The sequence below is a fragment of the Salvelinus alpinus genome, chromosome 20, assembly GCF_045679555.1.
Source record: "Salvelinus alpinus chromosome 20, SLU_Salpinus.1, whole genome shotgun sequence".
NCBI classification, from domain to species: Eukaryota; Metazoa; Chordata; class Actinopteri; order Salmoniformes; family Salmonidae; genus Salvelinus; species Salvelinus alpinus.
In genome coordinates this window covers 32,729,786-32,751,360 of record NC_092105.1, presented here as the reverse complement: position 1 = coordinate 32,751,360, position 21,575 = coordinate 32,729,786, and the positions used below count along the sequence as shown (strand labels likewise).

Here is a 21,575-nt window from a genome sequence, read left to right as displayed (position 1 = left end):
GAAGACACTTGCCAGTTGGTCAGTGCATGCGCAGAGTACACGTCATGGTAATCCGTCAGACCCTGCCTTGTGAATGTTGACCTGTTTAACGGTCTTACATCGGCTGCAGAGAGCGTGATCACAGTCATCCGGAACAGCTGATCCTCTCATGCATGTTTCAGTGTTACTTGCCTCGAAGTGAGCGAATAAGTAGTTTAGCTCATCTGGTATGCTCGTGTCACTGGGTAGCTCTCGGTTGTGCTTCCCTTTGTAATCTGTAATGGTTTGCAAGCCCTGCCACATCCGACGAGCATCGGAGCCGGTGTCGTACGATTCGATCCTAGTCCTGTATTGATGCTTCGTCTGAGGGCGTAGCGGGATTTCTTATAAGCTTCCGGGTTAGAGTCCCGCACCTTGAAAGCGGCAGCTCTAGCCTTTAGCTCAGTGCAGATGTTGCCTGTAATCCATGGTTTTTGGTTGGGGTATGTACGTACAGTCACTGGTGACTATGTCATCGATGCACTTATTGAAGCCAATGACTGATGTGGTGTACTCCTCAATGCCATCGGAAGAATGTCGGAACATATTCCAGTGTGCTAACAGTCCTGTAGCTTAGCATCTGCTTAATCTGACCACTTTTTTTATTGACCGAGTCACTGGTGCTTCCTGCTTTAATTTTTGCTTGTAAGCAGGAGAATATAATTATGGTCAGATTTGCCAAATGGAGAGCTTTGTATGTGTCTCGGTGTGTGGAGTAATGATGGTCCAGAGTTTTTTCCCCTCTGGTTGCACATTTAACATGCTGATAGAAATTTGGTAAAATGAATTCAAGTTTACCTGCATTAAAGTCCCCGGACACTAGGAGCACCGCCTCTGGATGAGTGTTTTCCTGTTTGATTATGGCGGTATAGAGCTCATTGAGTGCGGTTTGTGACAACATCGGTCTGTGCTGGTATTTAGACAGCTACGAAAAATAGATGTAAACTCTCTAGGTAGATAGTGTGGTCTACAGTTTATCATGAGATTCGAGGTTTTGCTCGCCTGAGGTAGAGTCTTAGATATCGTGTACCAGCTGTTTACATATATGCATAGGCCCCCGCCCCGTGTCATACCAGAAGCTGCGGTTCTATCCTGCCGATAGTGTATAACCCGCCAGCTGTATGTTCTTAATGTCATCGTTCAGCCACGACTCGGTGAAACATTAACTGTAATATCTTATGTCCCGTTGGTAAGATATACGTGCCTTCAGTTCGCCCCATTTATTTTCCAGTGATTGAACGTTAGCTAGCAGGGCACACCCTCCCAGGCTCGTCGCCTGATCCTCACAAGGCACCCTGATCTTTTTCCGCAAAATCTCAGTTTCCTTCTCAAGCGATTGACGGGGACCTGAGCCTGGTCGGGTGTCGGTAGTATCCCTCCTGTCCGACTCATTGAAGAAAAACTCTTCATCCAATTTGAGGCGAGTAATCACAGTTCAGATGTGCAGAAGCTCTTTTCGGTCATAAGAGACGGTAGCAGCAACATTATGTACAAAACAAGTAATGAACGTGAAAAAAAACACCTAACAAAATAGCATGGTTGGTTAAGAGCCAATAAGGTGGCAGCCATACCTGCCCGGTGCCATCATTCAACCATTATGATCACACTTCCTCAATTTAAATATTATGTGGACATAGATAGATTTGGCAGCCAAGCACGATATCTATACGCCTAGAATAAAAACCTCCAGGCATCTATCATAAATCTCAATTGAATAAAAAGGAAAACAATTTTAGGGGGCAGATACCAGATGGATGGATCCCGTTCGAAACAGCCTTGTCTTCTGTTAAATCTAGACGCTGCTTTATCAAGCAGACAATAGCAGATGACCAACATCAATTTTGGGATATTGACTAATTGTCCCGCTGATGGCCCATCAGGTGTCAATGTGGGCTCTTAAAGTACTAAGATGATTGGGTAGAATTAAAAAGTGTCACTCCAGTCTCCTTTTAACCGCATTTAACACTCGATTTACTTAAAAAAGGCACATCTCAATAGGTGGTCCAGGTAAGTCATTACATGGCACAAGTGGGGGGGCTTTCCTCTTTTGTTCTCTATTGCTCCTCAAGCAAAGGGGGAGGCCGATGACATTATGGATCCCCATCAGACCAACTCCTTGAAGTTCGCAGTTGTGTCTCTTTGAAGAGGTAGTGTTTCCTACCTGTGCAGATCAGTCATATTCAGTGTTCTATTCATAGAAAAAAAGCAACTGGACCTTAAATATCGGTAAAAATCACTAGTAGACTAATACTCCTCCAATCGATGGAGATTCATTGGGCTGCTGACAAGTTTGAGGGGATCGGACAGAAAAAGCTGCAGTGCCTTGCTAAAGGCAATTCCTATCCAATAAATGCTGTTTGAGTCTACTTTCCAAGGAAATACGAGTTTAATCATTGATAATTTGATTCTCGAAAATGCATTACTACCAGGTTAACTTGTTTGGGATAGGGGGCAGCATTTTCACTTTTGGATGAATTGCGTGCCCAGAGTGAACTGCCTCCTACTCAGTCCCAGATGCTAATATATGCATAGTATTATTGGATAGAAAACACTGAAGTTTCTAAAACTGTTTGAATGATGTCTGTGAGTATAACATAACTCATATGGCAGGCAAAAACCTGAGAAAATCCAAACAGGAAGTGAGAAATCTGAGATTTGTAGTTTTTGAACTCACCCCTATCGAATACAGTGGGATATGGGTTATTTTTCACTTCCTAAGGCTTCCACTAGATGTCAACCATCTTTAGAACGTGGTTTCAGGCTTCTCATGTGAAGGGGGCCAGATGGGAGATGTTTGAGTAAGGGGTCTGCCTACAGCCTCGTTCTCAGTCACGCGCTTTCACTTGAGGTTGCTCTCGTTACAGTGCATTTCTACAGACAATGGAATTCTCCGGTTGGAACATTAGGATGTCTTTATCATAGAAGTTCAATAAAGTTTGACAAGTTTCTTCAACCTGTAATATAACTTTGAATGTTTCGTCCGAATGGACCAGATCGCGCTTTTGGATTGTTTACCAAACGCCCTAACAAAAGAAGCTATTGGACATAATCGAACAAAACAAGCATTTGTCAAACTGCGATTCCTGGGAGTGCATTCTGATGAAGATCAAATGTAAGTGAATATTTATATATGAATAATGTTGACTACCCAACATGGCGTATATTTCTCTGGCTGGTTTGGGCTCTGAGCGCCGTTCTCAGGTTATGCTTTTTCCGTAAAGTTTTTTAGAAATCTGACACAGCGGTTGCATTAAGGAGAAGTGTATCTAAAGTTTCATGTATAATAGCTGTATTCATCAACATTTATTATGAGTATTTCTGTGAATTCATGTGGCTCTCTGCAATATCACTGCATGTTTTGGAACTACTGAATCTAACACGCCAATGTAATTTAAGATTATTGGATATAAATATGAACTTTACCAAACAAAACACACATGTATTGTGTAACATGAAGTCCTATGAGTGTCATCTGATGAAGATCAAAGGTTAGTGATTAAATTCTCTATTTGTGCTTTGTGACTCCTCTTTGGTGGGAAAAATGGCTGGGTTTCTGTGACTTGGTGGTGACCTAACATAGTTGTTTGTGGAGCTTTCGCTGTAAAGCATTTTTGAAATCAGACACTATGGCTGGATTACGAGAATTTTATCTTTAAAATGGTGCCTAATACTTGTATGTTTGAGAAATTTAATTTATGAGATGTTGATTTTTATTTGGCGCTAGCGGAACCCCAGTCCTAGACAGGTTAAAATGACTTTAGGTTTCTTTGTCTTTTCTAGGCTATTGAACATGGGCATGTTTTTTATTTTATTTTTTAATCAGGCTAGTACATTCGTCAAGTAATCCGCCCAAACCTGGCTACAAGAAAGGCAACAAAAGGAGCGCATGCTTCCTGTGACTTGTTAAATCGCACGCAGCTCAGATTACTGTTTAGACAAAGATGTAGTATAGGCTGTTTTTAAACCGGCTTAAACCGCCAGCAGTGACGCACCAGCCAACGCACAGTGGAAAGAGTGGCCCACGAAGGAGTTTGCTTCTGCAGCATTCGCTGTAAAATACACCGCTTTGCAGCAGTGCTGTGATGGGATGAGAAGGTGCATGAGGAGTAGCTGGAGAGGTTTTTAAGAGAAGGTACCCCTGTGGATATGTTGCATTGGAGCGCCTTCCTCCTCATCCAACCACAACACCAAGCAACCAACCAACCCTCCCTGGATACACAGCCTCAAACTCTTATTGTGGCAGTAATGGAGGTTACTACACCACACCCCGCCTGCAGACATCGGTCTGTCCTCAGTGTTTACGCCGAGTTGACACATAAGAGATCCTTCAGCCAAGCAGCGTTAGACACCGCTCTGCTCTGGGCTCGTTATTGAGAGTCTCAGTGACGAAGTGCACACAGAGTGACTTGTTTCAGCCCCACCCCGTGACTGGGATCTAGGCAAAAAACAGAGCTAGTAGATGGTGATTCATGTGAGTCTAGAATAAAGACAAATTCTTGGGCCTAGGCGTGCATTTAATGCCACGCGTATCCACAGCAGAAAGATTCACATTCTGGGCTGAGGGTGCAGATCTTATTCTGAACAAGAACCAATATGAACACCTAAGTCCAGAATAAAGAGTTATCTTACACAATCAGTGATTTAGTAAACCTCTGTTAACAGATTTATTTCCACAATGTGAATAATGAAAGACACGCAAGCCAAATACCAAAGATATTTGTCAGATTGAGTGACGCAACCATTATGCGTCATTTAACCTCTTTGTTTTTGTGGTCAGTTAGTGTTATGATGATTAATACTTACTGTGAGTACAGCCAAGCACGCTACCCTGTTGTTCAGAGAGTTCACGTTACAGTGTGTGTGTGCGCACGTGTGTGTACAGAGGTCAGTCAGTTAGGAAGGGTCTTGCTAACAACTGGAAACAGTGACTGAGTTGACTGAGTCAGGGAATCAGAATGTATTAGACTTAGAGGGAGGCTGTCAGATGGATTGAGAGGATGAAGGAGTCAGAGTTTAACTGAGGCTGGAGGTAGAGAGGGAGTACAGTATCTGTGACTTGAGTCCAAGCCAGAGAGTGCATCTAAGAGTAGTAATGCTTATGAAGGTCAACGGTACATTGAGACAGAAGAGGAATAAAGAAAAAGAGAAAATAGACAATGTGTGCATTTCAGGAGAGGGTTGGAGAGAGGCTCACCTTGCGGTCCTCTTTGAAGAGATCTGCTGCCGTGGTGAAATGAGGGACAGCATTCTTACAGTGGGGACACCCTGTTAGGGAGCAGAGACACTCAGGGATATTACAGAATAGACTGACCCTTGGCTCACCCCAACTAACTACCATTAATACCACACAAAGACAATAATACAGGATTTATTGTAATTCAAACACAAAACCTATGAGAGTGATCATTATGCTCCCTCACATACTCAGAAACACACACCCTCCCAGGCCAGCCTTTCCCTTTCAGAATTACCCCACATTAGTGATGGCTCACTTGTATTTTATAGAGAGTTATAAATCCCTTTATTGGAGTCATAAATGAAACCTCCCTGCCGCTTTCCTTGGGCCATCCATATCTGTCCCAGCCACCGCCTGGCACCCTGAACCCCACCACACACAAAGGTATGCATGTGTGCGCCACCCATCCTCTAGTCACTGTAGACGGGGACAGGCACATGTACAGCCCTCCTGTGTGGTACACCTGGTCTGTCTGACATGCTGCCCACATATCTAACAGACTGACGTCACAGTTCACCACAGTGATATGAAGGTTAGCAAGAAGGTGAATCAAGCACCTCAACTCACTAAAAAGGTTTGTTGAATGACACATTTTCTGAAAGATACAAATATATTCAGGTTTCGGTCTCTGTAAACAAAGCCTGGATTGTGTGACACGCTTCCTCATTTATGGACCATGACGATGACTGTGATAATACATAATGGTGCAAAAAAAATAAAAATACTGTTGTTACACCCCATTTCTCCACTTATTGTTATTATGATGATGACCAGCATCAGAGCTAAGGATGGGCCCTGCCTCATTGACCACAATGCCCATGTCCCAAATGGCACCCTGTTCCCTATATAGCGCACTGCTTTTGGCTCATAGGGACCTGGTCAAAAGTCGTGCACTATATAGGGAATAGGGTGCCATTTGGGACACAGGACACGTTACCAGGACTCAGAATGTCAGGAATACCATTTTATACTAAAGAATGCTAGACATGGCAGATAATGACTGACCCTGGTCTTTCAGCAAGGGGACGCACATCCACGAGAGAAGCTCTACCTGCTTAGGGTCAACTACTGTAACAACTCACTTTTTAAAAGTGATTACTGATACCACTTTTTCTGCCACTGAGTAAGAAGATTACCAACTAAGTGAATAATTCTGGATAGTTTGTGCTGCTTTTCTGCTGAAAATGAAAAAAATTAAAATAAATCACATTAAATGAGAACCCTCTCCTTTTCACCATGTAAATGCCTTGTCATTTCAGTCCCTTTCACATCTAGTAATAATTGATATTCAACAATAGAACCACAGGGAGCTGCAGCAAGCCGTATGCTTTGATTTTCCCATTTCATGTAGAAGAACGTGAAATCTGTTGAATCTTATGTAATTGGTGTAAGAGCTTTAGTAGTAAAAACAATGTGCTGTATCTCCAATACGTGCAGGGTATAATATACCGGTTTGTCCGATCCCATCTTGATTCTACACTTCACATATGAAACTGACAATTCCCAACAGGTCCAATTGAAATATACAGTAGCTTTCTGGTGTAAATGCAACATTAAGTGTTAATGCTTTCTTATTTACAAATCATTTCCAGTATTTAGTCTAAAAAGGTATGATACAAATGAGCATTTAGTGAAGTGCGACAAAAATAACTAGCAGGAAATTCCTGGGGATAGGAAGCGTTGCTCTGCTACATGTTAGAGGTAGAAGTTTAGTTCAGAAGATCTGACGAAGAGGCTGCAATTATCAGACAGACGCCCTCCTTTAGGTAACAATGTACATATTGTCTGAAGGCATTAGATTAGAGAGTCTTTATGTGAAAGTCAGTAGTTTGATCTCTCAAAGCCCCTAATAGGCGGTTGTTACAAAGAGGATTAGGAGAAGAGGGACAAAAACAGAGCAGGTTGTTATTGCCGTGTTCTGCTGGGTCTCCACAACCTCTTTGTGGAGGAAAAACCGAAGGCGTTGTTTTGTTTCATGTTAACTAAGAGGAAGACGGACGGTGCAGTGATGTGTGGTCTTTGAAGTCTCTTATCAGACAGTGACTGCAAAGCTTCTTTACTGTCAACCGGCACATCCCATGAACCGGTCCTGAATCAACTGGGAAGGAAGGGTGTGAGTCCGCTGAAAGGATATGGAGATGCTGTATTGGGTGGTGGGCCTGTCAATGCTGTCATACTACTTTCCCCCCAATGGTACTATAAGTCTATACTGAGCATTTGGTGTCATTTTCCACCAGATGATGGCAAGAAAGAGGCTAGAATGATTGTATTGGTGGTGTAAAACCTTAAACCCTTTTGCTCCTAGGGAGCATAGATCATTAAAAAAAAGTGTAAAAAGTTAAATAAATCAAATGTGGTTTTATCGGACACTAACAAGCGGTGCAGTGTCATTGTCACTAGCAGGTTGCTAATGTAGCAGACTCAATTTGGAATCACTGTCTCGTGATGAAATCGCCCTGCCTGAGACTAGTAAGTCCAAATGTCACATTTGACTTACATGGTGCGTAGAACATGACTAGGGCATGCTTCTTCTTCTTCAACACTTCCTTGAAGTCCTCCATTCCAAGATGGCTAACACCAGACGGCTTGTCTTCCCAGGACTGCTCTGGGGGAGGGGGCGCCTGGGGGCTGGAGGTCACACAAACCAAGGTACATTAACAGTGGAAAAATTGTGGATCAGTTTGAAAAGAAAAGACATTCAGCAACTTTTGGTAGCACTAGCTCAATGGAAGTTCATTTGAAAAATCTATATTGTTAAAACCTCAAGGGTTCCAACAATACAAAACATGAGCATTATATCACTGCATCTAGCAGTATAGTAAAGCACCCTCAAAGCAGCTTACTGTTCATTTGCACCATCTACCATCCTCTTGATCTCGCAAGACTTCCTAGTCCACTGGAGACAAACAGGCATCATATCTAGCCAGCTAAGCTCAGCAGAGAATGTGACGTGTCAGCCCGAACATACTACATCAAGTCAATGAATGGGTATGACACACACCAACACTTGACTCCAGAAGTTGAGAACTGCCTCAGTTTAAGCCCATTTTACATAAACTCATCTGGAACTGGTATGTTGACCTGGTCCTAGCCTGGTCCCAGATCAGTTTGTGCTGAGAATATGACTAGGAATTAGCAAAATAGCACAAACAGATCTGGGACCAGGCTTATGTTGACCCTGGGTTGTGGAAGGACAAAGTACTATAGAAGAACATAGCTCACTTCTGCAGATATTCAATGATCTTGTCCTTGCTCCTAAGGTGGGGTAGAGTGAACTTCTCCTCTCCCTTCTCAAAGTACTTGACGGTGGGGAAGCCAGAGATCTTGAAGCGGTCTCCCACCACCTTGTGAATGGTGATGTCCACGGCTGCCAGAACTCCAGGGCTCTGGAGGGCAGGAGTCAGATCAGGATACACCACCATCACATAGTAGATCAGCTAGTTCAGACTGGATCACAGCACTTAAAGGTCAACTCAGCCCAGTGAGAACAGGAAAATCACAAAAAAGTAAGCACATGCAATTCACTTGAAGTTTACACCACACAATTCAGGTGAGATTACAATGATGTTCGAAAAGTATTTTGAACTTGTTATTTTAGAGGCAAGACAAGCACAAACTTTTACTCAGATTCAAATTCCCCCAAAACGGGTTGACCCCGCTAGAGTGAGGTAATTCAATACAGGCTGAATATAAACCCTGAAAAGTACACCTCGTGCTGGCCCATGTTGAACCAAATGCTTCCCACAGTTGTGTCAAGTTGGCTGGATGTCCTTTGGGTGGTGGACCATTGTTGATACACAAAACCCAGCAGTGTTGCAGAGAGGAGTGGAACAGAGCAGATCGGGGATGGATGAGATAATTGTTCCAATCACAAGGCGATCTCTGCTGATTTGTATTGGCCTGACCCTGGCTCTGGGCTGGGGAGAGTAGAGGGCAGACACACCCAGCTAATCAGAAACACATAAGGACCTCTGACAGCCAGGCACTTGTGTCAGACTGACTGCACCAGCCAAGTAGAAGGGTTTAACTCTGTTCTGGTGTTCACTTCAGGCAATATCTCACAGCTGGGGTTTGGAATAAATTGGTGTTGCAAGGCTTCAACAGAAGTATGCACATACATATAAATACACACATCACAAGCACTGTTTTCAGAGCGTTGGGCCAGTAACCGGAAGGTTGCTTGATCGAATACCCGAGCTGACAAGGTAAAAATATGTTGTTCTGCCCCTGAACAAGGCAGCTAACCCATTGTTCCCCGGGCGCCGAAGACGTGGATGTCAATTAAGGCAGCCCCCCGCACCCCTCTGATTGAGGGTTGAGGTTTAAATGCAGAGGGTTAAATGCGGAAGACACATTTCAGTTGGACAACTGACTAGGTATCCCTCTTTCCCTGTTACATACACCATCGTTGTACTTACATTTTCATTTTTGTTGAGGTATTCAGCAGCTTCCTCATACTCTGGCTTCATCTTTTTACAATGGCCACACCCTGCAGTTCAAAACACAAAAACAGACATGACTAGCTGAGCGAGGATGACTTAATGCTAGGGATTGTCACCATACTTGCCCATAATCACATTATAAGTGGCCTTAATAGAAACAGCAAAGAGCCTCTTAATTGAATGAATCAAGCCATTCACAACACTATGTTCTCAGTAGGGCCTCATCCAAGTACATTCAATTAAACTTCAGGGAATTCTCCTTCCCCCCCACCTGTTTTCAACTTACCATTGGCAGTTTTACTATATAAAAATGTATAACGCCTAATGTTGCCCAACTTGTGCTTTCTTCACTTAAGTCAGAGACCAACACGCGGAACTAATGAGAACAACGTTCTCACCTCGTATTAAAGTGGGTTATTTCCCTAGAAGGGACAGTAAATTGTATGACATTTATCAGAGCGAGTTAACTCCCTGAAGTGTAAGCCTGAAGGATATAGTCATGTCTGTCCACTAACTATAGGCATGACTCCATCCATAGGCCAGGGTGTGTGTAGCTGTAGGAATTGAAAGGTTCTGTCCTCATCACCTCTGTAGCCAGTGTGATGGGAGAAAACAGTGGAACTGAGACCAGTGACATAGCTGGGCTGGGTACGTGAGAGGATAATAGGACTAATGTTCCCCACAGTGCGAGAACGGGGTGGACTGTGTGTTTGCAAGCTTGTCAACACAGCTGTGACACTGGATTCCAGCGTCATGAATAAATGCAGCGTTTGATAAAATAAAATAAAAAAAGAGCTTGGCAGCCACGCATCTTATTTTTAGAGCTGAAAAAAAAAAAAAAAAAAGATTCTGAACTCAATATTTGTAACCAGCATCCACTAGAGGTTGGTAAGGCCTATAGTGCCTAAGCTCGCTGAAGAGCAGAATGCATGCTGTGTTTGTTTTCTAATAGCATTGCTGTGCATGGCTGGATGCATCTGCTAGATCTTTAGTTGGCACATTGCCATATTCAAAAAGGCCAGGAACACAGTCCTCAATCAGTAACATCTGAACTCCACATAATACAGATCAAACACTGTTGCATGCAAAATAGTTATGCGTTTAATTTGAATTTCTTGCTGAATCTTTTGTAGAATTGTCAGACAGGATTTGTGTGGAGGAAAGCACTGCCTCTGACCTTGAAAAAAAAGTTGTTTAAAAACAGGAGACACAGAATAGTGCTTTATTGCTTCATCTTCTGCATCACCTCAACTCTGCTGGTTTCATCGCCTTCATTTAGTGTCTGGGGGAGGAGGGCTAAGCTACATGAAATGTTGATTCACAGCAGGGGAGTGTGTATTTCCTTTGAGTGTTGAACAGACAAAGGCTTCTTGGGTATTAAAATAAGGCTGCTCTGCTGAGTATGGCTCAGCGTGCGGCTGGCCATGTTTCCTCCTTCGATCACCGGTCTGAATAGACTAGAGGATGAAAAGTAATTTGGCTAGATCCTGTTTTTAACCTTGGTGTGGACAGGTCTGAGACACACGCCCACATATATCACCAGCAGCCGTCATGCTTGAGGATCCACCAGGGCCATTCACAGACAAACTACAGTCATTTGGTCTGTATACATCCTGCGTCGGCAGATGCACACAGACAAGGGAAACAACCCAGTGTGCAGGGAGCAGCTCACACAGGACGGGATCAAACGGTCTCCGTAAGAGCTGGACAAAAGCTGTTGCTCTTGACCATGAGGCCATTAATCTCACTATGACTGGTTGACCATTAAACTGCTTCCAGGCAAGTGTGTGTTATTTTGTGTGTCTGCATTTGCTTGGTCTTGCTAGGAGGGGCCCCTGTGTGTGTGTTTGAGAGAGCTGAAATGTCTGCCTGATGTGCTTGTATCAGCTGGTTGTTCTTGGCCTGGGCATCTCAGTGAGTGGCCATAGCAGTTCCCAGTGAAGAGTGACAGCCAGGATGCCCATTGTGAGAGGCAGGGCACCATGGGGCGAGGGTGGGTTGGTCTAGCTGGCCTTTGTGTTATAACAAGGAGCCATATAAAATTGGACTTTTATCCCGTGAGCCATGGTCCTTTATATACCACGGGTGGGTACCAGGTTGACAGGCAAAGTAAAGAGGGCCTAAGTGAGGACCAGCCGGGAGGAGGTCGTCAGCAGACAAGATTGTTTTCAAAACCTAAAATAGTGCATTATCTAGGCAGGGAGAGCATCTTCATGCAGATTAGGATTGTAACAATGCACAATTCAGTTGTGCGACTATTGCATTCCAAAATGTGTTTTGAAGTGTGCATGTACAGTATTTGCATACATTTGAAGTTATACGGTGCACTATGACAATATCACTGCTTTTCAAAACATCCCCCTGACGTTTACTTGCTTCTCTCCTCACAGATCAGATGAGTTTTGTATGAGGATGTTTCGCAATGGAAATCTAACCAGCTGAAGATTTTAACTTTGCTATTGTTACAAACACTTTGTAAAAGTGCCAATCTGTTGCATAAGCTGTAGCAATGACACGATTAAACTTATGTAAACCGTATGATGTCATCATAACCTGTTACTTTGAGTGTGAGTGTGAGGCTACTCACATGGAGCGTAGAACATGATCAGGACAGACGGGTGTTCCGCCAGGAACCCATCGAAGGAGTCGTCAGTCAGGTGGAAGACAGGGGAGTCGGTCTCCGACCACTGGACCTCTGGGACCTTCGGCTGGGGGGTCTGGGGACTGGAGAGACAGGCGAGGGTGGTGGGAGTGAGAAAAGATTTAAAGAGCTGAGAAGTGAGCTAAAACATGTTTGTTATGAATAGAGGCAGGCCCAGCTGTACTGTAGCTCCTACTCCACCTCACGTCATGTCAGACACATCTGGCCTGTAGTGGTCACACCCATATGACAGAGCCCTCCCTAGCACAGCCACACACACCACTTCTTACAGTCTTTTACTCCTACTAGCCACGAGTCCAGGAGAAGACATATGAGTGTTAACAACCACCTACAGCATGTGTAAATAAGCCTAGGAGGTTGAATATCTGTTTATGTGCAACTGGGATGCAGTTAGATTGACAGCTCCTGGACAGTGTGCGCCAGAGTACTGCATGTCATCTCCAATATATTCAAATGCACAGCAGGTCCATACTTATTCACAGTACTCATTCATAGCCAGATGTCCAGCTCGTTTCTAGGCAACATCAGGTGCACTTCCTTATTACTTAGCTAGCCTACTGATGCCTGCTGCAGTACCACTGTGTGTGGTGTTAATGCCCGCTTCCATAACGACAGACAGCAGCCCATAATGCCACCATGGAGGAATCTAAAAGCCAAGCTCTGCAGTGTTTTTTTTCTCTGCCCATTCAGGTTCAGCCCATCTTGCAGAGGTGATGTGAGGCCATCCACAGAGGCATGTAATGTTCACTAAGGATATTGGATCATTAACTATTAGTACAGCTCTCCTAGCAGGTCATACTGGACCCTAGAGGAAGACCGAGTCAGGATCATTTCTACAGTCTGTACGAACAGGTGTGTGTATACCGTGGGATTGTTTCTGAAGTGTACTCCAAGGAGAGGAAAGCTGTCATGCCTTGAAGCATCTGCCTGTGAGAGCCACAGTTTCCTGACTTCGTTTCCTGCAATAGCTGTGAAATCTGCTCCGTGCCCTTTCAATAGACTAAAACACGGTGAACAGTCGAGTGTGAGAGCTAACCGGGATCAGAGTGGGGACATTTAATTTATTTAACCATGCAAGTCAGTTAAGAACAAATTCTTATTTTCAATGACAGCCTAGGAACAATGGTTTAACTGCCTTGTCCGGGGGCAGAACGACAGGTTTTTACCTTGTCAGCTCGGGGATTCGATCTTACTAGTCCAACGCTCTAACCAATAGGCTACTTGCCGCCCCACAAAGAGGTGAGACTACAAGGTAGGTTGATAAACTTTGTACAGGCGTAATATGCCACTTACCTTTATCCAAAGCGAGTTACAGTACAGCAAGTATACCGGTTTACATATTCATTTCATTGGCCTTGGGGTTGCCAACACCACGCTCCTACCAACTGAGCCACACAGGAACATGAATAGGCCAGAGTTTACCCAGCTCCCTAACCCGTGGTCAGGAAATCCTCCTGACCCTATTTTATGAGGGGAAAGTGATGGAAAGAAAGGAAATGGTTAAACTCACTTCTTCATCCAGTCAATGATGTCCTTGGCTGTGCCCCCATAGTTCTCATAGTGGTGCAGGAACTTCCCCTTCCTAAAAACACAGAGGAGAGAGAGAGAGAGAATATAAGACAGCTAGAAAACATCTGCTGGCATCAGTACAGTATCACCCAGAATAATTACTATATTTAGGAAACACACTAATCTATGTCATGAGTGTTGCACAACATTCTGAGTTCAGCTTCTAGAAGTTCTAAGAACAATGGAAAAACTACAATGTAACCTACTGACTTCACTGAAAGGGGTGACCTCTAGGAAAGTGCATTTTATGTCCAGAGGACCTAGTTTCTTCATTGAGATATACAGCACATCAGAGAGACCGGGGTCAATGTTGTGGAAAGTCAAAAGGAAATGTTTTGTGATGAGGAAAAGCTCAAACAAAAGAAGTTGAACATTGTTTTACCCTTTCCTAAAATGTACCACTAGTTAAAATAATAGAAGTACATTTCTTCTATTGTCCCCTCACCATGCATTATAAATAATCTAAAAACAGTAGCTAAAATTATAATTGTGTGGATATCTATGGGGGGGCTTCCCACACGGAAACGGATCCTCATGTAATAGCTTCTTTATCTTTTCTGATCTCCTGAGACTGAAATGAATCAGCGGCGGTGTGTAGGGAGCGAGGAGCACTAGCTGCTCCAGCTGAACTGAATGCCTGCAGATCATGCTCATTTGTAACTGATCTGTAGGGAACCGTGAACATCGGGCCAATGTAATGTAAAATTCAAAACAGCAGCCGTACAGTATTAGTGCCACGCATCACACGTAGTTTAAGAGGCACAGAGGGAGAGAGCATGGACGCTTACCTTTGTTTCAGCTCAGCAAAACTGTAGGAAACGCTTGACATGCAGGTATAATGCATTATGATACAGTTATCTAACGAGTTAGAAAGCATTCTACCTGCAGGCTTTAAGTGTTATCAAAATGTTTAACTGTGTGCCCTTGCTCTCCTTAGATACCTTTTCTTTCCAGTGCAGAGTGGGTGTATTTGAAAAGGAGCTTGAACAGCAAGACAATTCTAGAAGCAGCAATGATTGGATCCTGGGCTGATGCACTCATGTTTATCAGAGGGAGAAAGTCATTACTGTAACCAATGGTACTGTATGGTCGTTAGCCCCACCTCCCCCCCTGGGCCAAGGACTCTGCTTAATTAGCCCATCAATAATTAAAGGGCTGAGAGAGACGATACAGTCCTTAACACTGAGATGGAGAGGACAACGCTGCTAAGTGTTGAGGCTGGGCTGGAGGTAGAGGCTGGCCTGAGATAACAGAGCCTAATGCCGAGTTGGAGAGGATTAGGGCTGGAGGTAGAGGCTGTGGAGGCTTTTGACAGAAACACCGTTTACAAGAGACCGTTTGAGTTGACAGAGGTGATCTAGGATCAGACTGACAGTGTCTGAGCGCACTTTGAGTCTGTCGTGACAGTTACTTCTAGGACCCCCTGGTGTGACGTCTGAGGCTTGGGGACGGTTATGCAACGCAGGAGAGAAAGCCCAGACCCCAACCTCCTTCAGATGCCCAGATGTCTTTGAACCAACAGCCAAGGAACACACTTGACACCAGGCCTGTGTCCTCCCCAGCCAGCCACAGCCCCCCATTGTGCGCCTGTTTCAAACAGAATACGTTAAGACCCAACCAACAACGCAAAGAAACTTTAAGTGATAAACAGATTCAGAACATCTGGAGCAACCCTTGCCTCCTGTGAAAAGGGGAGTGAGGTCTGCCAGTGCCTACAGACAGACCCATCCACCTCTACCTTCTCCATCCTACCTACATTCCCCGCTGCTAGAACCCTCTGAAGCCCTCCCCCTCCCTGCTGCTAGAACCCTCTGAAGCCCTCCCCCTCCCTGCTGCTAGAACTTCTGAAGCCCTCCCCCTCCCTGCTGCTAGAACCCTCTGAAGCCCTCCCCCTCCCTGCTGCTAGAACCCTCTGAAGCCCTCCCCCTCCCTGCTGCTAGAACCCTCTGAAGCCCTCCCCCTCCCTGCTGCTAGAACCCTCTGAAGCCCTTACTCCGGAGTAGGCAACTAGATTCAGCCAAAGGACTTTTTTTTTTGTCAGAGCAAATGGTTGGACCAGAACAATTATATTAATAATCCATACACTGCAAATTGACCACAACTAGGCTCGCCTGTTAATGGAAACAGTATGAGTGATTGAGTTGTGTGTGTGTGTGTGTGTGTGTGTATTTACGGTGGCCTATAGTCATAGAGACTCACTTGAAGTAGCAGAAGGTTGGGTAGCCCTTGACGTTGTACTCCTGCTTGAGGCCATCAAACTCAGCTGGGTGCACGTTCATCCCAGCCAGCACCTAAAGACCAGACACAGGGAGCGTGCACACACACAGTTTATTCATCATAGAAACACAAAGTTCCACTAAATGAAGATGACAAAAAGGAGGGGAAACCATGTAAACAGAATGACACATGAAAACCAGATGTTAGATGAAAGGGGACAATGAAATATGCATGGTAATAATCTACCTAGGTTAGCTTCCAAAGGGCAATTCAAAAACCTCAAAGCAACTCATCTGCCATATCCATTTCAAATCTGTGAGGTTCCCTGCCTCCATAATGTGAATGTTTCATTACTTGGGTGTCGACTCATATTGGCACATACTCAAGCTTGATGAGGAACTAAAATAATCTTCAGGAGAAATAATCTCCTCTTCCTACATCTGTAATGATATAGGGAAGAAGGTGTTGGATCGGATGACCATTGTTTGCCCAACAAAAATCACTTTTCGCACACCACACAGCCAAAACGGAACACTCCACATGTGTGTACATGAGAGCTAAATGCATCTATTATGCAAATCTCTAAACAAGAGACCTCATTTATTCACTCAGCCTGCCTTGCTGAAATCAGACAACGTATGTGTCCCAAATAGCACCCTATACAGTGTACTACTTTTGACCTGGGCATGTAGGCACTTTATAGGGAATAGGGTGGTATTTGGGATGCACTCAACAACACCTTCAATTAGAACCCATTCTTTTCCATGAGGCACACACACGGAGTGATTACATTGTTTTCTCTAGAAGAAGCCTCTCCTGTATGTTTAAACACTGGGTGTACTTTCTCCCTTCAGAGCCTCGGCTGTGAACAGTTTCTTACAAAAGATGAATCATGCAGCAAGGTGTGTTTCTAAGCGGTGGCTGGGTGTATTTTCTCCCCTCCGACTTTCTGCTGTGCCTGCTTTGCTTGAGGATGAGCGTGTTAAAACACCCTGTCTTTGTTTTTCTAGGTGGTCACATGGGGGTTTCTTACGTGATTTAAATCTGTGGTTGACTCTAGTCCACCTCTTTGTTGAGATGTTTAATTTCAGCCCAAGAGCCCCGTTGCCTAAATTGTTTTGTGCACCCCCCAAAATAAAATAATGTTATTTTATATATTATTTTAGAATTAGCGCCCAGCTGTGCATTCGGTAATACCATATATATACATATATACACACACACACGTATGGTACAGAAAAAGTAAGACCGTATGAAAATCTAGATACTTCCCCAGAGTAGGGTTGGGCGGTATAGTACCAGTCAAATGTTAACTCATTTATCGGTTTTTCCTTTATTCTACATTGTAGGAAAAATCCTAGAGATCATTAAGGGACATCTCTACCACCACATCACTTCCCAAAACTCTGCTTACTTTGTCAGAAGTAGGGCACTACGAAGGGCATGGATAAGAGCGTCTGCTAAATGACTTAAATGTAAATGTAAATGTAATGCATAGGGTGCCATTTGGGACAGGTCATAAGTTTAATTTCCCATCTTGACAGTTCTCTGATGACGTACAGTACCAGTCAAAAGTTGACACCTACTCATTCCAAGGTTTTTCTTTACACTGTAAAAAAAGTAGTGAAGACATCAAAACAATGAAATAACATGTATATGGAATCATGTAGTAACGAAAAAAAAAGTAGCCACCATTTGCCATGATGACAGCTTTGCACTCTTGGCATTCTCTCAAACAGCTTCATGAGGTAGTCACCTGGAATGCATTTCAATTAACAGGTTAAAAGTTAAATTTGTGGACTTTCTTTCCTTTTTAATGCGTTTGAGCCAATCAGTTGTGTTGTGACAAGGTAGGGGTGGTATACAGAAGACAGTCCTATTTGGTAAAAGATAATGTCCATATTATGGCAAAAACAGATCAAATAAGCAAAGAGAAACTACAGTCCATCATTACTATAAGACATGAAGGTCAGTCAAGTCAAAGAAACTTTCAAAGTTCTTGACATTTTCCAAGTGCAGTCACAAAAACCATCAAGCTCTATGATGAAACTGGCTCTCATGAGTACTGCCACAGGAAAGGAAGACCCAGAGTTACCCCTGCTGCAGAGAATAAGTTCATTAGTTACCAGCCTCAGAAATTGCAGCCCAAATAAAAGCGTCACAGAGTTCAAGTAAGACACATCAACAGTTCAGAGGAGACTGCATGAATCAGGCCTTCATGTCAAATTGCTGCAAATAAATCACTACTAAAAGGACACCAAAAATACATATTTGGGCCAAGAAACATGAGCAATGGACATTAGACCGGTGGAAATCTGTCCTGGTCTGATGAGTCCAAATTTGAGATTTTTGGTTTTAACCGCCATGTCTTTGAGATGCAGAGTAGGTGAACGGATTATCTCTGCATGTGGTTCCCACCGTGAAGGAAGGAAGAGGTATTATGGTGCATTGCTGGTGACACAGTATGTGATTTATTTAGAATTCAAGGCACAGTTAACCAGCATGGCTACCACAGCATTCTGCAGCAATACACCATCCCATCTAATTTGCGCTTAGTGGGACTATCATTTGTTTTTCAACAGGACAATAACCAAAACACACCTCCAGGCTGTGTAAGGGCTATTTGACCAAGGAGGAGAGTGATGTGCTGCATCAGATGACCTGGCCTCCACAAATCACTGACCTCGACCCAATTGAGATGGTTTGGACCGCAGTGTGAAGGAAAAGCAGCCAACAAGAGCTCAGCATGTGGGAACTCCAAGATTGTTGGAAAAGCATTCCTCATGAAGCTAGTTGACAGAATGCCAAGAGTGTGCAAAGTTGTCAAGGCTACTTTCAAGAATCTCAAATATATTTTTTGATTTGTTTTACACTTTTTTGGTTACTACATGATTCTATGCGTGTTATTTCATAATTTGATGTCTTCACTATTCTTCCACAATGTAGAAAATAGTAATAAAGAAAAACCAATGAATGTGTAGGTGTCCAAATTTTTGACTGGTAGTGTAGATAAAGTGCTTAAATCGCCAAACTCCTGAAGTATCCCTTTAACCATGATCACTTAAGAGATCTCAGTGCATTCAAAATAGCTTTTTACCAAGAAGAGGGGCTATGGTAGACAGGCAAGCAATTGAATACGTTTATTAAATTTGACTGGATGAACGGATTTGAGCTGTCTTAGAACTGAGAATGTTGGGACATAACTACTTGACAACTAACCCAAAAACGAATTCAGAGGCAGGCAACAAAGTATTAAGATTATCAAGCAATGAAAATGAGGAGTTTACTTACAAATTTACCCTTGGTCTCTGTAGCTGCCTGTTGAAATACGGGCTGCATCCTCTTACAGACACCACACCCTGTAGGAGAAATAACAGGAGACATTACAGAAGCACTCTAAGGACTCATCACTCAGTCAGCTAGTCAACATACTGAATAAAATGATCATTTCATCATTCTATCAAGGGACCAATAAATATGAACATAACTTTGTAGTAGTGCATGATTTATCAAGATGGAACCAATGCAATACAAAATAATACTGCAATATTACCATTCATTCCAAGGACCCAGTGTTTTTCCTTTATACAACTGTTAAGATTTAATCTTCATGACAAAGTTGGAAATAGTATTTATTCTTAAAATATAAATACTATCTGGAGCTTCCAATTTGGCCAGAGGAGCCTGGTTGAACATTTCATGAACGATTTAATTCAATAAATACCTGATTATCAAAATCAATGACAAGCTGCAATGGTAGAGTCTAGCACTGAGGGAAAAGGAAAAATCCTAGAGCCTTAAGGGACTTCCCTTTACCACCACATCACTTTCCAAAACTCTGCTTAGTGTAAGACTAAGTCCCAAATGGCACCCTAATTCCCAATGAAGCGCATAGGATGCCATTTGGGACAAGATTTAAGTTTCGTTTCTCATCTTGACGAAGTTCACTGATGTACAGTACCAGTAAAAAGTTGACACCTACTCAGTCCAGGGTTTCTTTGTTTTTTTACATTGTAGAATAGTGAAAATATCAAAACGATGAAATCATGTAGTAATCAAAAATAGTGTTAAACAAATCAAAATATATTTTATATTTGAGATTCTTGAAAGTAGCCACCCTTTGCCTTGATGACAGCTTTGCACTCTTGGAATTCTCTCAACCAACTTGAGATATTCACCTGGAATCCATTTCAATTAACAGATGTTAAAAGTTCATTTGTGGAATTTCTTTCCTTTGATGCATTTGAGCTAATCAGTTGAGTTGTGACAAGGTAGGGGTGGTATACAGAAGATAGCCCTATTTGTTAAGACCAAATCAAAGTCCATATTATGGTAAGAACAGATCAAATAAACAAAGAGAAACGACAGACATGGTTAGTCAATTTGGAAAATGTCAAGAACTTTGAAAGTTTCTTCATGTGCAGTCCCCAAAACCATCAAGCTCAATGATGAAACTGGCTCTCATGAGGACCACCACAGGAAAGGAAGACCCAGTGTTACCTCTGCTGCAGAGGATAAGTTCATTAGAGTTACCAGCCTCAAATTGCAGCCCAAATAAATGCTTCAGAGTTCAACATGCACACCAACATCATCTGTTCAGAAGAGACTGCGTGTGTCAGGCCTTCATGGTGGAATTGCTGCAAAGAAACCACTACTAAAGGACACTAATAAGAAGAGACTTGCTTGGGCCAAGAAACACAGGCATGGACATTAGACCGGTGGAAATCTGTCCTTTGATCTGATGAGTCCAAATTTGAGATTGGAACCAACAGCTGTGTCTTTGTAAGACGTTGAGTAGGAGGTGAAGCATGGTGGTGTGATGGGTGCTTTGCTGAAAACACTGTCGGTGATTTATTTAGAAGTCAAGACACACTTAACCAGCATGGCTACCACAGCATTATGCCATCCCATCTGGTTTGAGCTTAGTGGGACTATCATTTGTTTTTCAAAAGAACAATGACCCAACACACCTCCAGGATGTGTAACGGCTATTTGACCAAGAAGGAGAATGATGTGCTGCATCAGATGACTTGGCCTCTACAATCACCGGAGCTCAACCCAATTGAGATGGTTTGGGATGAGTTGGCCCGCAGAGTGACGGAAAAGCAGCCAACAAGTGCAAAGCATGTGGGAACTCCTTCAAGACAGTTGGAAAATAATTCCAGGTGAAGCTGGTTGAGAGAATGCCAAGTGTGCAAAGCTGTTAAGGCAAAGGGTGGCTACTTTGAAGAATCTCAAATATATTTTGATTTGTTTTACACTTTTGGTTACTACATGATTCCATAGGCGTGATCTCAATTTGTCTACACTATTATTTTACAATGCAGAAAATAGTAAAAATAAAGAAAAACCCTGGAATGAGCAGGTGTCCAAACTTTTGACTGGTACTGTATATTCTACGCAAATCATAAAATATGATATACCAATAGGA

The 21,575-nt window shown here is 43.2% G+C and overlaps 1 protein-coding gene across 1 annotated transcript in view; it reads right to left on the bottom strand.

The window, feature by feature from the left end:
* LOC139546677 (protein disulfide-isomerase A5-like) overlaps positions 1-21,575 on the bottom strand; it is a 54,430-nt gene that overhangs the window by 6,957 nt on the left and 25,898 nt on the right. Inside the window, exons 8-15 of the mRNA XM_071355328.1 lie at positions 19,436-19,503; positions 16,127-16,218; positions 13,869-13,940; positions 12,284-12,420; positions 9,673-9,743; positions 8,477-8,640; positions 7,752-7,882; positions 5,213-5,283 (exon numbers count right to left, since the gene is read on the bottom strand). Of these exons, the coding sequence (XP_071211429.1) occupies positions 5,213-5,283; positions 7,752-7,882; positions 8,477-8,640; positions 9,673-9,743; positions 12,284-12,420; positions 13,869-13,940; positions 16,127-16,218; positions 19,436-19,503 (806 nt within the window). The remainder of the gene's footprint in view (positions 1-5,212; positions 5,284-7,751; positions 7,883-8,476; positions 8,641-9,672; positions 9,744-12,283; positions 12,421-13,868; positions 13,941-16,126; positions 16,219-19,435; positions 19,504-21,575) is intronic.